Source organism: Calliphora vicina, chromosome 4, assembly GCF_958450345.1.
Source record: "Calliphora vicina chromosome 4, idCalVici1.1, whole genome shotgun sequence".
Lineage (NCBI taxonomy): Eukaryota > Metazoa > Arthropoda > Insecta > Diptera > Calliphoridae > Calliphora > Calliphora vicina.
In genome coordinates this window covers 22,814,255-22,830,085 of record NC_088783.1, presented here as the reverse complement: position 1 = coordinate 22,830,085, position 15,831 = coordinate 22,814,255, and the positions used below count along the sequence as shown (strand labels likewise).

Below are 15,831 nucleotides of genomic sequence, written 5' to 3'. Positions count from 1 at the left end.
ATTCTCCATGACTCTGGCGCATAAATCAGGCTGAATTTGGCTGATAACATGGGTTAAGTTGGCTGTGTATTGTGGCTTATTCGTATAGACCCGCGACTTAAGAAAACCTTGCAAGAAAAAGTCTAACGTGGTCAAATCTCATGATATCGATTGTCAGTTCACTTCACCTCCACATGAGAAGACCATGCCCTCAAATCACTATAGCAGAATGTCCAATGTGGCATGTCTTGTTGAAAACACATATCGTTAGTGTCCATTTTATCCAATTCAGGCCAAAAGAGGTTGGGAATCATCGACCTATAGCGCTCCTCGTTGACGGTGATTTGCACGTCCATGATGATTGGCAAAACAACTCAATAAATGACAGCCATTTCGGCAGACAAAAACAATATGGCCGCTATCAACTGTCAAAGTTTGGAAGGCGCTTTATGTCTTATAGTATTGTAAGTACATATTTATAATTTTCAAATAATTATGTGTTATTTTGAGAATAGTTTAAATTTAATTTTTAGATACTTACCAAAAGAGATGTTCAATAAAAATTCAATGTGTTTTTTTTTTCAATAATTCAATGTTTTTGTTTTATTTTGAGTACATACTATACTGTTCATTATGTGTATTTGTTTGTTTTGTTGTTTTGTATTATTTTTTAGTTAGTTAATTGTATCTTAATTCAAATCAAGTAAAAATTCTGTGTTTCACAAGATAAAATGTTTGTGAAAACACTTTATCTAACATACGTTTCAGCCAAAGTTGTTTAAATATAATAATTAATAAGTTGGTTAAAATTTAAATAAACATTTTTAAAAGTTATTGGTTGTTTTTATTATTAGATATTTTTTCAAGTCGACTATAAGTATTTTGTTGTTGTTTAAATTACTTTGCAAGATTTTTAGTTAAATTTTGTTTTAAATTAAATGGGAGATAATGAAGAGGGATTATTTACTCATACACAATACAAAAAACAGAATTCGTTGATTTAAGACTTAAAGAAATTTGGTTTTAAACTCATACTATTTACAAAATAAAAAATTATAATTAAAAAAAATTAAAGCAAATACAAATAAAATATACTAAAAAAATTAACTTTTTTTGTTTGTAAACTTTAAAAAAGAAATAATGCGGATTGTGCGCTAAGCCCACAATTATCAAAAATAAAACTCTTTGCGATACATATGCACTTAAAATTAAATGTTTGATTTGTTAAAGTTTTCAAAGTAAAAAGGACATTTTTTTAAAAAATATAATTTTTTGAAAAAAAAAAAACTAAATTTAAACGTAGCTACGCTTTTTTTCTAAAAAAAGAAACAATTTAAAATTGTAAATAAAATTTGATGGAAATCATAATAATAATAATTACATAATCAGGAGGAGGGAGTTAAATGAATAAAAAAAAATTAGGTAAAAGGATAAATAAAGTTTTTAAGAAGAGGGGAAGGGAGAATATGAAACAACTGAGAGATTCAGCTTCAATGGCAGATGAATAATTCTTAATATTATGTACTTGGTTTCTCTTGATCGGGCTGGTTTTTTGTTTTGTTGTTTTGCTTTTTGGGGGCAGTTACATCTAAATTTTAAATTATACAAATTTGAATATTATAAACAATCAAATGAGAGAGTGGGTGTCTTTAGTGATCATTAAGAGTGGGTGGGGGGAGAGCCGTCAAAGACACGTACTTAAATTTATGAAGACTACTTATGTTTTCTTGATTACACTGGGGGGGGTTTTGTTTTAAGATTTCTTTGTTGTTGTTCGTTAATTTAGTGACGATGATTCCTTCGTCTTTGTTGCTGCTGTTGAGAATGATGATGTTGTTTGCAGGCGTCAGCACGTCTTAAGACTTCCGCATATGACAAGTCAAGTTTCTTTAGTTTGTGCAAATCTTGGGATACAGTACTGGGCCGATAGGGTATGTTCGATACATCAACTTCACCCGTGGCGCTACGTCCTCGGGCAGAACGATTATAAATGATCATGGAATTACCATTCCATTCATATTTGGGAGCACCTCGAGAGCCACCACGCGATGAACCGGGCGTGTTGTAGGGATCTGGGGTGGCAGCCATAGGTGACTCTACATAGGGACGCACCTCTTTGCGTTTCTTGCCGCTGGCCACAAAGATGCGCGGTGGTGTTGGCAAAGCCAAAGGAGACTCAGAGCGATCACTGGAGAAGTTGCGATTCTTGCGACGATTCTTCTTCTTAATACCTACACCAACGGCCAAATAGTCCAAAGGTTCCCGCTTTAAGGGTGTCAATATGCGACCATTCTCTACAATTTGCTTGCCACTAGGCGACGACAGTTGAGCAACGGAGGCGGCCATGGGAGGCTTGTTTTCCTGATTCTTCTCAATGATGTGTTTTTTGGCTGTTTTGCGTTCTAATTTGGTAATGCACTCAGACATGGCAAAGGACTGTTCCGAAACGGCCGAGGATATAACACTTTGAGCATCATCGGCAAAATCAACCGGCAATTCTTCATTGGCAGGAGTTACAGGTGGCACTTTTTGAGCTGTTACGCCATTGGGATGAGTATCATCCAGCAAAGGTAACTTGTCGCCCTCTTCTTTGTTTTCGGCAGCCTTCTTGAGTACGGCAAAGATTTCCTTAAACAATTCCCGGTACTCAGGACGGTTGCGGAAGCGTGAATCAATTGGGCTGACATCATCATAAATGCTAATAGTACAGTCTTCACCATCACCAATGGAACATAGGAAATAGCCGGGTCTTTCATCAGTTTGGGTGCCCTTGTTGCTGGTCTCATCCGAGAAGCCTGAAGAGGAGGTTTCCGCTTCAGAGAATTCCGTTGGAGTGCGACCACGATTTTTATCATTTTTGGTATTTGAATTGTTGGAGTCATTGTTCATGCTGCCATTGCAACTGCTGGCAGCATCGCCATTGTTGGAGGCATTACAATTACCGCTATTTTCACCATGTGCCGCCTGGAACATGAGCTTTTGAGTTTGAGCAAACTCACCGGATGACTGGAATTCTTCGGCCAAAGACATGCCAACACCACCACCATTACCACCCATAGCAATGTGATTATTTTTGCGAGCAATCGATGAACGTTGCACCTCCAATAAGGCTTCATATTTTTCCACCAAATCACGATAGGGATTGGGACTACCTGGTATATTCAAATCCAAAGAATCGGGATGTTGTGGCGTAACCTGGAAATTATGGGCATAATTGGTTTTGAGTTTTAGAGATGATTTTTTTTTTGTTTTGTTTTTTTCAAATAAAGAGAGAGAGAGCGGCAAATATGGCATGAGGTGTAATAAAAAAAATTTAAATAATTAAATTAACAATGTTCATTTGCTAACTTTGCTTGATTTGTTTTTGGTGGAGGAGTATTGTATACTTAGAGATTGTTGTATAAATGAGAGAGAGTTCAAAGAGAGTCAGAGATAGTGTGTTGAATAGAGATATATATAATAGAGAGTTAAAGAGCTTTAAAATAATGCATAAATAATAATTTATAACAAAAATTATAATTAAATACAAACTTTAAAATCATGCCTTTTTGTTCAGCGAACAAAAATTAAAATCATTCACTCAAATTCAAAGAAAATTTATTAAACTTATAAACAAAAACTTAAATATCACACAAAAAACCCTCATTATTAATTTTTTTTTTAAACAAGATTTGTTAAACAAATTAAATACAACAATATTAACAAACAAAAAAAAAATTGTAAGAAAAACAATTAAGACTAGAGAGAGAGGACAAGGAATGGGAAAAGGGATTTGGAGGATTTCTATTTAATAGAAAATTTAATGAGATTTTGTTAAAAAATTTGAAATAACAAAATACAAAATGAAATGAGCGGAGCAGTGAGATCAGTTAGAGAACAGTAATGGGAATAATTTCCAGTTTTAGTAAAATGGAGAAAAATACCGATATGGTAAAGGTAAATTAATACTTCTAATATTAAATGATATATCGAAACGATAGTTAGAGTGGGTAGAGTAGTTGGTATGGAATTTAGTAAGGTCAGTTACTTTTAAAAACAGTGTGTGTGGTTAGTAATGAAAATAATGGAAAGAGGATGAGATTTATGATGAAATTGGCAAGATCAAACTGTTTTTTTTTAAGGATTTTGGAAGATTGTCTTAATGTTTTTCCATGATTTTACTTACTTAACTAAGACAATATAAATAATATTTTGTTGTTTTTTTAACACTATTTAATAATATAATAAATTATCCACACAAACACACTGTTATAAAACTATAAAAATTAGTCTAATATTTATGTATAAATATAAAAAAAAAGTCTTGGCACATTTAAAATGTCAAAAAGAAAGATTATTAATTAAAACGTTTAAAACGTTATTTTGTCTTTTTTGTAAGTTCTTTAAGATTTGTGACCCTAAATAAAAGCATTCTTTGACATGGAATGTTAATACAAGTTAAATTCAGCAGATTAAACAAATAACAAACAAACAAAAAAAATCTGGGTAAGTACAACAAAAAGTTAAACTAAAAATGCACTCAAAAAAAATTAACACTTTCGTTTGTTTTATGTTTTAGTTTGTCATGTCAGAATAGTAATGAAAAGTCTTCATCGTCGGGTATGGAACTGATCATACGACTTATAACTATGGCCGGCCATTGCAGCATTTTCGCCACCCATGTCATTAGACTGAAACGTTTAACGGTTTTCTGCCAAAGATCTAACAAAACCGTATCTAGAGTTATGGGTATTTGTTCATGCAGGTACTTTGTGTTGATATTTGAACAAATCGGACAAGTAGCTGTAGCAGTTACTTGCTTTTTAGCCTAATAAAATTATAAATATAAGAAAAAATAAGAAAATAAAAAAGGTAGAGAAAAAAATCATGGTGTTGGGTTGTTGTTTTGAGTTTGATTTGCAAAAGGAAACATTAAAGTAGTGGAAACGGAAACGGTGTGTGGATAAATTAACAGCAACAGTTAGAAGACATTATTAGAGTTAGTTTCTCTTTCCAGACAAAAACACACACAGATTTAACATAAACTACAAACACATTAAAAGTTATCAAGGCTGGAGTTATTTTCCTTACAAATAAAGCCAAATAGACCACCAAAAAATGATTTTTTGTTTGTTTTGTTTTTCATGGAATTAGCCACAATATGAAACTGAAATGCTATTTAATAATACTTAATACTTGTGGTTTTAGATGTAAAGTGAGTGAGTAGACGTTTAAATTACAAATATTTTAGAGAATGTACACATTAAATTCACAGTAAATACAAAAAATTAGGAACTATGAGTGAGTGCTCGATAATGAAATGAGTTTTGGTATGGCAGTAGTTGAATGGAAATGAAACATTATTATTATTCAATCAGCCTCGTAATAAGCCAAACAGCAGTGTTTTAAAATAGAAACAATTTCTCACCTTAATGGACATGCTGCTGCGGTAGGCTGCCTGTGAATGTTCACTGGCATTATCATCACGATTGCCTTCCAAGTCCAGCAAACTGCGCTCTTCATCTTCCTCACATTCCTCGGTGGGTGCCAACGAGGATTGTTCATCATTAATCATGAGGCGATCATCCATAGAGCGCAAACAACGACTGCACATTTGACCTTGCCTAAAGAGAAAGAAGAAAGAGGGAGAGAAAAATTCAATAAATTAGTTTAAATTGTTTTTAATCATGTTAAATATAATTTAAAACTTACCGCACTTCATCTAATATAGATAATTCATCATGCATGGATTTCATTTCCTCGGTGGCACTTGTTTGAGCAATACGACTTTGTAAAGATTGATTTTCTTGAACTAATTTGGAGAAAATTTAAAAAACAAATTAATAAAAATCAGAAATTTAATTAAACTAGGTTTTTAAAACACTTACTTATTGACACCAATTGTTCCTCCAATTCACCACATCTTTGTTGTTCACACATAAAAGCCCTTTTGGTGGTCTCTAGATCACTAACCAATTTTATGATTTCATCATTGCCCTCTTGACCACACACCATGCTCAAGTCAAACGAACTATCACCATCAATTCCACTAATACCCGTCGAGTTGGCATTGTTCTTAGGAGAAGGAGTGGCAAAAGCATAGCTACAGTTTTCTGGGGCGGTAGTATTGGCATCGTAACCCATTTGCTGGGTATCTGAGGGTGAATTGTTCGAATCCGAATTCAAAGTGGGTTTCAATTTAACACCATTGGCATCACAGCCCTGCTTGCTTTTCTCCGCCAAGAGACGTTCATTTTTGCGTCTCTCAAAGGTCAAAGATTGACGGCATTCATCTAATTGTTTAGTCAGTTCTTCACAGCGTGCTTCCAAAGTCTCGATATTATGACCAAGCCTTTAAATGAAAAAAGAAACAAACAAGAAATAAATATAAATAAATTGTTCATTATTCACCTTAAAGAATGAAAAAAAAGAAACTCACGTTTTTATATGCTTTTTATCGGCGGTATTCTCAACGAGCAAGCGATGGTTGGCACGCTCCAAATCTTGTATACCGACTTCCAATTGTTCATAGACCTTTAAACGAGAATCGTTTACTTCCCGCAACGCAGTGGTATGCTTTTTCAAATACTAATTTTAGAAATAAAACAAAATAAAGAAATTAATTAGATTTTGTGTAAAATGTTAAAATAGTTTATGCATGATTGATCACGAGATAAGAAATTGCAGTTGCATACACACTCTTTGATTTTATTTAGATGGGGTCACAAACCAATTAAATGCTGCTAAATGCCAACAGATAAAATTAGAATTTTAAACGTTTAATGAAAACAAATAAATTCGTTTGTTTTATAATAAACTATTTCAATTTGTTAACTGACCCATTTTTTGTCTCTTTCTCATTCTTTGTGTAATTTAAAGGGTTAAAGATTTTATGCTTGATTGCTAGAGTTGCAAAGTGTTGCAACAAGATCTTATTTCTTTGATTATGGAATTTGGATGTTCTGCATATGGTAAAAAGAAGACCAAATTGTGTCTCTCTCTCTCTGTAAAACCAATCAGGTATAACCAAAACAATTTCAAATGGTAAAAGTTAAGCACAAAGTAACACAAAAAAATAGAAGAAAAAACCAATAGTTTTCTTTATATAGACTTTTATGAATTTGTATGGTTTTGTAATAGTGATCTACAAAAGCATTGAACTCTAACGATCATTAATTGATCTTGGCGCCATTTTCTTAACAATTCAAAAGAGTTAATAATGCAAACTGCAGCAAATCACATAATTTTCATATGCAACAAATTACTAAACAGGATCTTTAATCACTTATCATTTTAAAACTAAATAAATATACATACCACAATTTCCTGTTCTTGTTCCTCAATTGTATGTTTGTGATCCTTTAGCAGAGTTTCCAATTCTTTGTTGCGTTCCAGTAAAGTTTTACCCAATTCAGCAGCCAATTGAAGATCTAAAAAGATTTGAAAAATAAAAATATTAGTAAAATCACTTTTTTAAATAAAATATTTTAATTTTCAAATTATCACTTTTCCATAAAACTTACGTTCATCTACCGAACTGAAATTCTCAATGTCTTTTTCAAGTTGTTGGAAATTAACATTAATGTTCACCATTTTCACAAAGTTTTAGGTTTTTCAAATTTGTTTGTATAAGTTTCAAATTAAACAGTTTTACTGTAGATTTTGTTTAGAATTGTTTAGTTAGTACGATCGTAACGAAGCGTTAGACTAGACTGTGTCCTTTCAATGCCCAACCAAAAGGTTTTATACTCAAATTTTTCCTTTTCTCTAACATAAAAATAATGACCTACAGGTAGTTTATTATTTCTATTGCAGCTGGCTGTCCTTTAATCAGGTAATTGGTTTAGCATCATGAAAATTATTCGCGGAAAAGGGCTTTATTTGGCATATGCAAAACACATCTATAAAATTTGCCTAGGATTAAACAGGTAGTCATAAAAATTGTTCTAAAAATAATATTTTGGCATAAACTAATAAAAAAATCCTAGTTTAATGGGAAAGTACTTAATGATGACATATGCAAAAGGTACAGTTTTAAGAAGTTTGAATTTTAATAATGTATTGTTAAATGACTTTAACATAACAATCTTGAAAATAGTTTTCTTGTTTAAATTGTTCTTAAAAACATTATTTGAAATTTGCGTTGAATTTGAAGTTAAACATTTTTAAAATATTTAGATCAGAAAACGAATTAACGCATTCGCGACCAACTAATATTGATCGTAATTTTCTTATATCAGATTATAAGAATTCTAGTACATTTTTTATAATTTCGATAGCGAAATTAAAACCAGATTTTAATTGAATGACTTCTTTTTATCCCCAATCTTCTAAATAAAATTGCAATATCAATGTGTTTCTAGATGTGAAGAAGCGACTTATATGGAGTTACATCTTTCGTAGAGGTGAAAGCGTTGTACTGTGTTCGACAAATCATGACTGATTAGTAGACGAAACCGAATATTCTGTCGAATAAAATAGAATTGGATCACTGTCAATCACTGATATTTACTTATTAAAGAAAATTTCAGTCAAATGATCATCTCGCGAATTACGCGAGTACAGTTTCAAGTCTTAAATCGAATACTGAAACATTTTTAAAACTACAGTCCGAGTCGCAAAAAAGTCAACCAATTGTAGTCGGGAATGTAAAAAAAAAATAAACTGTTTATTTCTGCTGTTTTGTATAAGCTTAGATAGTTTTACAAGTAAAGGTTGAGTGTCTGTAATACTGATACGCTTATCTAAAGATTTTGGGATAAGGTTTCCAGTGAAATGCGCATAGGAACTAGTTTACCCCCCAACCATTACTTTCAGTGAATTTATCAGTATCCTTTCCTTGGAATGGTTCTGTAAGCAATGAATTTTTCATGAATTTGTCACCCTCAGAGCTAGTTTTGCGGAAGCACTAATTAGCCATCTCCCCTTTTTAAGAACGCTTCTAGAAGTTACAACTGTAAACATCTGTAGCTAGTTCCGAAGAACAGATAAGGAATTTTTGTTTAAATTTTATAATACAAATAGTTTTCTGGATTTATATTCCATAGAAAAAAGCTTTGGAATCCATATGTCGTTCATTAAATTTAATTTTAAAAATGCCCACCATAAAATCCTTTTGAAAAATTTTGGCAGAAGATTCCTTGTATTTGTTTAAGGTTAACACAATATTTCAGTTTTTTTTTGACATACCAAATTCATTTGATTAATCAATTACAAATCCGTTGCAAAGGCATCAGATATTCCAAATTTCCAATAAATTTTATTTATTAAACAACAAAAATGTTAAATAGTTTTTTCGGTACTACTTAGTTTGTGTTCTTTATAACTAAATATTCTCGAATCAATGTGTAACTAGTTCCTATAAAACTCCATACAGTTCCACAGAACAGACACTAGTTCTATGGATGTTATCAAAGTATCTGTAATGACTCCGATTATAGCCGTTCTAGAACTAGTGATTTTGTAGCAAATTCTAAAAATGTTCCAGGGAAATTTTGCTACACCAAAAATAATCAGGGGTTCTTATAGTTTGGAACGACTCATAGTTTTTCTCGTACACTGCGTTTAGTACTTTTTTATTATCAAATGTAGTGAAATCATAAATATGTATGTTGGTTTGAAATTGATTTTAAACTTGTTTCTTTTAATGAAAAGATACATAATTTAGTTTCTCAAAAACGCACTTTTTTCCACAAATTTCCATTTTCTTCACGCTCTAAGTTGATCGTGAGGCTATAGAATATTTATTTTCATTTTCCAACCAATTTTTACAAATCTGGTTAAAAGATAAATATTTATTTATGATGTCTTCAATTTTTAACTTTAAGAATACCGTTATTTCACTAAAAGGAAGTGATCGAGAAAAACTAAAAATATTTCCGTACTCTATGGACTCCAACAAAACATGAAAACCCCTGCATATTTTTTTCGATCACTACTAAAAAAAATTAAAAATCTAATGAAAATGGCTACATCTATTGATTTGTTAAAATCAAAATTATTTTACGTTGCAAAATGTTCGTAATCGAATGAGCTAACTTTAAGAAAAAATGTCGAAATAATGAATGGCGAAATAGTGAACTATTATTGCTGAACCCACAGAGTTTGTTCTGGGACTAATATTCTGAGAAAATTTTTCCTGAAATGGTTAATTTAAAATCCACAAATTAAATGTAAAAAATTAATTTGACAAGAAATTTGATAACGAAACTCTATAATCGAGGAAGATTTCGTCTTTAGAATAATAATAAAAATTATCAAGATATTTTTCAAAAAAAAAATAAAACAAGTAAGAAAATATGGTCGGTCAAGCCCGACTATATAATACCCTACACTAAGTAAAAGAGCATAAACATTTTTCTTTTAAAATTTCAATAATTTATATTTTTGATTGATTTTTGGAAGTGGGCCTTATATGGGAGCTATGACCAATTATGGGCCGATCACCATGAAATTAGGTCGTGTGATTTATGTCTATATGAAAGTGTACTATGTTGAATTTTGTGAGTATGCCAACATTTTTAAGCGATTTATGCACGTTAAAGCGATTTTCGGAAGCGGGTCTATATGGGAGCTATGACTAATTATGAACTGATCGTAATAAAATTTGGTGACATGAATTTTGTATATATAAAACTTATTTGGAGCGGAATTTGTGGAGATACATATATAAATAAAACATTTATGACCGATAAAGTCTAATTTCGGAAGGACATTTGTATGGGGGCTAGGTGAAATAATGGAACGATTTCATCCAGTTTCAATAGGCTTGGTCCTTGTGCCGAAAAAATAATATGTACCAAATTTGAACGACATATCTTTAAAATTGCGACCTGTACTCTGCGCACAAGCTTTACATTGCCAGCCAGCCAGACGGACGGACGGACATCGTTTAATCGACTCAGAAAGTGATTCTAAGTCGATCGGTATACTTTAAGGTGGGTGTTACACTAATATTTTTGGTCGTTACAAACATCTGCACAAACGCATTATACCCTCTCCACTATTGTGGTGTAGGGTATAAAAACGTTTGATTATCATAATGCAACAATTTATTAATTTCGTTTGCTTTTATTTTTAGTTCTTAAACACTATTCAATATAAATCTTGATCAATTCTATTCATAGCTTCCGGTTAGCAATTCAACGCATAATATTGACACATCTAAAGCAATGAGCTTAGAAAACTATCAATACTGTGAATATAAAAAAGCAACAAAAGCAATCAATAAAATTTTATTTTGAAAAAAAAAAAATGAATCACTACTATCAAAAATTGCAAATAACATTAATCAAGTATTGTTTAAATTTGGAAAATAATTTTATTTCTTTCACATGTATAAAAACCTGATTTTGTTTGTTGCACAATAAAATTTTGTTTTAAAAATCTTATTAAATTTGAAAATCTTAAATTATTCCTTAAGCAAAGGTTAATAATATTTTAATTTAATGTAAATATTAAGCGATTAAAGTACTTTAATTGGTATTTACGTGAGACGTCAAAATGTATTATTATGGATAAACTACGCAAACAAATAGATATGAGAACATATTGTATATTTAATTATTAAGTAAATTTTCCACTTTAAAGTGAACAAGTTATTAAGAATAACTAGTTACGAGTACAATAATTGTGTAAAATGTGAACATGATTTTTATTATTTACATTTACATTTATTTTATCTAACAATATGTCTGAATTAAGTAAAAAAACTAACAGAATCACATAGTTTATTTTTAAGAAAAAATTTTGGAATTTTAATAAATTAAGTAAAATCATGCAACATACTTGTTTGTAGAATTAAAGAATTTAAAAGACGTGCGTGTTTAAACAATTTTAATTTAGAATTTTTACTTTCGAAATTATTACAAAGAGCATTTGTGTAAGTTAATAAAATTCCATGTAAAAATTTTCATTTAATTATTTTAATAATTTATAAGGTTTTTATTTTACAAAGTTCTTTATATTTGTTGCTTTTTTAATGGATCTCACACTTGCTAAAATTGCTTACATTTGAAATTATAATTGAATTTCTTGTAATTTTTTTCAAAGATTTTGTAAACTTTTGCTACGTGAAAGAATTCACATGATATTTATTTTATTTAGCAAGAAATTTAAAGTAATTAAGTCGTAAGTTATGATGTTGGTAATAAAATGCCGCCAACACATTTCAATGACTACTATATACCTTATGCATTACTTAGAATCAGTCTAATAACGACCCTAAATGAGAAACATCTTTATGCTAAAGCTGTCAACAGTAGCTGTTTGTTGTTGAGAATCTTAGGTAGAGAGAAATCGATCGCTACGAATTAAAGATCAAACTGTAGTAAAACAGGGTGGGCCGAGTTATGGTTTCTTCTACAAATATAGCTTGGTTATGTTAACAATATATGGGAGAATGATACTCGTTCCAAAGCTAAGATCTGCACACAGCCTCAAAAGTGAGTAAACACAAGAGAATTTTATAATTTTTTTATGATCATGAAAATCATTATAGGCAGACTTACATTTTATTCTCAGAACCGAATCTATTATTCAGACCAATTTCCAACAAACCGAATTTATATTATTTCAAATTACTAAAATATACAAATAAAATATTGTTTTTTTCACAATATAGGAAAATCCAAATTGTTTGTCTTTTTCTTGAAATCAAATCAAGCTGCAGCTGCAATGAAAATTTCTTGTTGAGATTACACAAATGGTTGACAGCAGTTAACATTTGTTTATTGCCTGTTTATGCATATAAATTTATAATGACTTGGCAACAACTTTAACTTCTTTACAACTCTTCCATAATGATGTCTTATTTTTAAAATTTACTTGGATATTTTGCTTTAGTTATATAAATTAACCAGCTCTGCATTGCTTTACGCATCCATGATTGCTTGTTACTTTATTTAACTTTTATTTGTTAATTTGCCACATTAATTGTCAATCAAGTTGTCATGTTTTTGTTTTCATTTTCATCTTTTACTAAAATTAATTGTTTATCTTAATGTTTTATTTAATTTTGTTTGCATTAGAAAACTTTGGCCACATGTCGTTGGTTTGTCTGTTTATTTATTTTATCTGCTCATTAAGTCATTTTTCAAATTAAATTACACATTTTTATTTTTCAAATAGAAATTTGTTAAAAATTGTTTTTAATAATTTGCAAACGATTTTGTTAAGAGTGATGATTGCATCATGTTAAATAAAGTATTTTGTTTGCTTGTTATTTTAACTGATTTATGTTTATTTTAATTAGATAATTAATTCAGTTTAAATTCAAACTAATTCTTCAACTTACAAATGTTGTTAGTTGCAATTTATTTAGTTGATTAAGTTGGGTGGCTATTAAGTGATGAAGCAGTTTACTATATGTATTTGAAATAGTTTAAAATTTGTGTCATTTAATGACTTTGAATTAGCATTGACCTATTTAATATTGGGTGTATGACTTAAAAATACAGGATTTGCAAAATTTAATAACTTATTTATCATTTTGAAGGGTACATATCTGTCATTTATTCTCACTTAATTACACAAGGCAACAAAATCGAAAAAAGTTTAGAGGCTTTTTCAACCACTACACAATTTTTATGTATTGTGGTTCCAGTAGTACAAATATGGTCCAAATTTTCAATTCTATGTCAAGTTCTTTTTTTATTTTTTTTTTGTAAAATTGTGAATTTTTTTAGACTTTTCTCAACATAATTTATCATAACTCAAAAAGGGTTAGTCCGATATTATTAAAATAAACTTAGACAAGTTCAGATTTACATAGCCTTTAATCGGTTTAATTTCGTTTTAATCAGCTCAGTAGTTTCGGAGTTATAATAACAAATTGAAGCAAAATATATATTTTTTTACATGAAAATAGAAAATTTTTGTGTTTTAAAAAACTCATGAAAAACGGCAGAAATTGCTCAGGTTTATTGCTTTATCGCCAACCCACATAATAATATGAGATATCGATCATAAAAATCGATTGATTCTTTTCGAATTTATTCACAATTAAGTGAATTCGCCCATTTTCACAAAATTTTAATTTTTTTTGGTTTGATTTACATAATAATGAGAAGTTAATGTTCTTCTTTCGATTGATTGAATTTTGAAAACATTTTCCCCATGTTATTTACAAATTTTCATATATATATTGCGTTTTAATCGGCTCAGTAGTTTCGGAGTTATAATAACAAATTGAAGCAAAATATATATTTTATTATGTGAAAATATCAAATTTTTTTGTTTTAAAAAAATCATGAAAAATCAAAAACGGCAGAAATTGTTTAGATTTATTGCTTTATCGCAAAGCCACATGTAATAGGAACAAAATGAGATATCAACCGTAAAAAAATTTATTCACAATTAAGTGAATTCGCTCGTTTTCAGCAAATTGTATTTGCTTATAAGCGTGTAGTACTTTGAGTGTACATTTTACATGTGTTTTGTTATTGTAGCAAAAACAAAACACACGCACGCAAACCCACTGAAATTTTGAGATACATTCACAAGGGGAAATATGCATTTTTTTCAATTTTTGTAAAAATATAGTTTCAAAACTCCATTTTCAAATTTTTAAAAATTTTGTTAAACAAATTTCAGAATTTTTTGATCAACTCATTTGGGATTTATTGAGAATATAATCTATATATTTAACAAGTAAGAGAGATATATTATATACCCTTCACCAAATTATACTTTAAAATAATTTTTTTTTTAAATATTTTTAGGTAAACAAAATTTATATTTTTTTTTGAAATTGTTTTTTAATTTTTTTTAAAAAAAAGTTTTTTTCAAATTTTTTTATGACAAAAAAAATTTTTTGATGAAAAAAAATTCGAGTCAAAAAATATTTTTTCCCGATTTTGACCCATTGTAGGTCCAACTTATTATAGCCTTATCTACATCGTTGCAATGGACTTTGAAATATCTATCATTAGATATCCATATTGTCTATATTAATGACTTAGTAATCCATATATAGATAAAAAATAGGTCAAAAATCGAGGTTGTCCCGGTTTTTTGCTCAATCTCCGTTATTTATGGACGGATTTTGCAAACTTCTCGAAAGCATGTCTGACAGATTTATTGAAGATTTTGATCCCGAAGATATCTGGGGTTTTCAGAAAATTGATTTCAACTAACAGACGGACAGACAGAAGGACATGGCTTAATCGACTCCGCTATCTATAAGGATTCAGAATATATATACTTTATAAGGTCGGAAATGAAAAATGTAGAAATTACAAACGGAATGACAAACTTATATATACCCTTCTCACGAAGGTGAAGGGTATATAAATGAAATGGTCCATGTATGTAATGTCATCACGTGAGAACGGCTGGAGCGATTTGGCAGATTTTTTTTTATTCGATTCGAAATTTTGAGGAGATGGTTTGTAAAGAAAAAAATTAAAAAAATCCGGGTAAAACTCGGAATTTTATTGAGTCCAGCCAACTGTAATAAAAAAGCTCCCTAAAGTATGCAGTACAAATTGAGATATTTTATTTGCAAATAAATAAGAATAGGCAGGTGTATGTGGGTTGGAGAAACTTGAAGAACTAACATTAGTAAATGCTACCGAACGGGCGGGTCAAATAGTAGGAAATAAAAATAAGAAAAAAATTATGAAAATATCTCTTATAGCTTTTCCGTACCTGCGATTTAAATTTTGCAATTTTCGGGTCAAATAGTAGGAAATAAAAATAAGAAAAAAATTATGAAAATATCTCTTATAGCTTTTCCGTACCTGCGATTTAAATTTTGCAATTTTCGAGAAAAACAAATTAATTTGCCATATTTTGGCGAATGAGCTCAATTTCCTTACTGTTATGAATTTTAAGTAAAAACTATTCAGACTATTATATTGCAGATAATTCTGA

The 15,831-nt window shown here is 30.0% G+C and overlaps 1 protein-coding gene across 2 annotated transcripts in view; it reads right to left on the bottom strand.

Annotated features, from left to right (window-relative positions):
- Positions 1-551: 551 nt before the first annotated feature.
- centrocortin (cerebellar degeneration-related protein 2-like) overlaps positions 552-15,831 on the bottom strand; it is a 113,167-nt gene continuing 97,887 nt past the window's right edge. For both annotated transcript variants that reach the window (XM_065508118.1, XM_065508117.1), the window contains exons 2-7: positions 7,276-7,388; positions 6,398-6,546; positions 5,847-6,310; positions 5,671-5,770; positions 5,387-5,582; positions 552-3,174 (exon numbers count right to left, since the gene is read on the bottom strand). In XM_065508118.1, the coding sequence (XP_065364190.1) occupies positions 1,762-3,174; positions 5,387-5,582; positions 5,671-5,770; positions 5,847-6,310; positions 6,398-6,546; positions 7,276-7,388 (2,435 nt within the window). In that variant the 3' untranslated portion in view covers positions 552-1,761. The remainder of the gene's footprint in view (positions 3,175-5,386; positions 5,583-5,670; positions 5,771-5,846; positions 6,311-6,397; positions 6,547-7,275; positions 7,389-15,831) is intronic.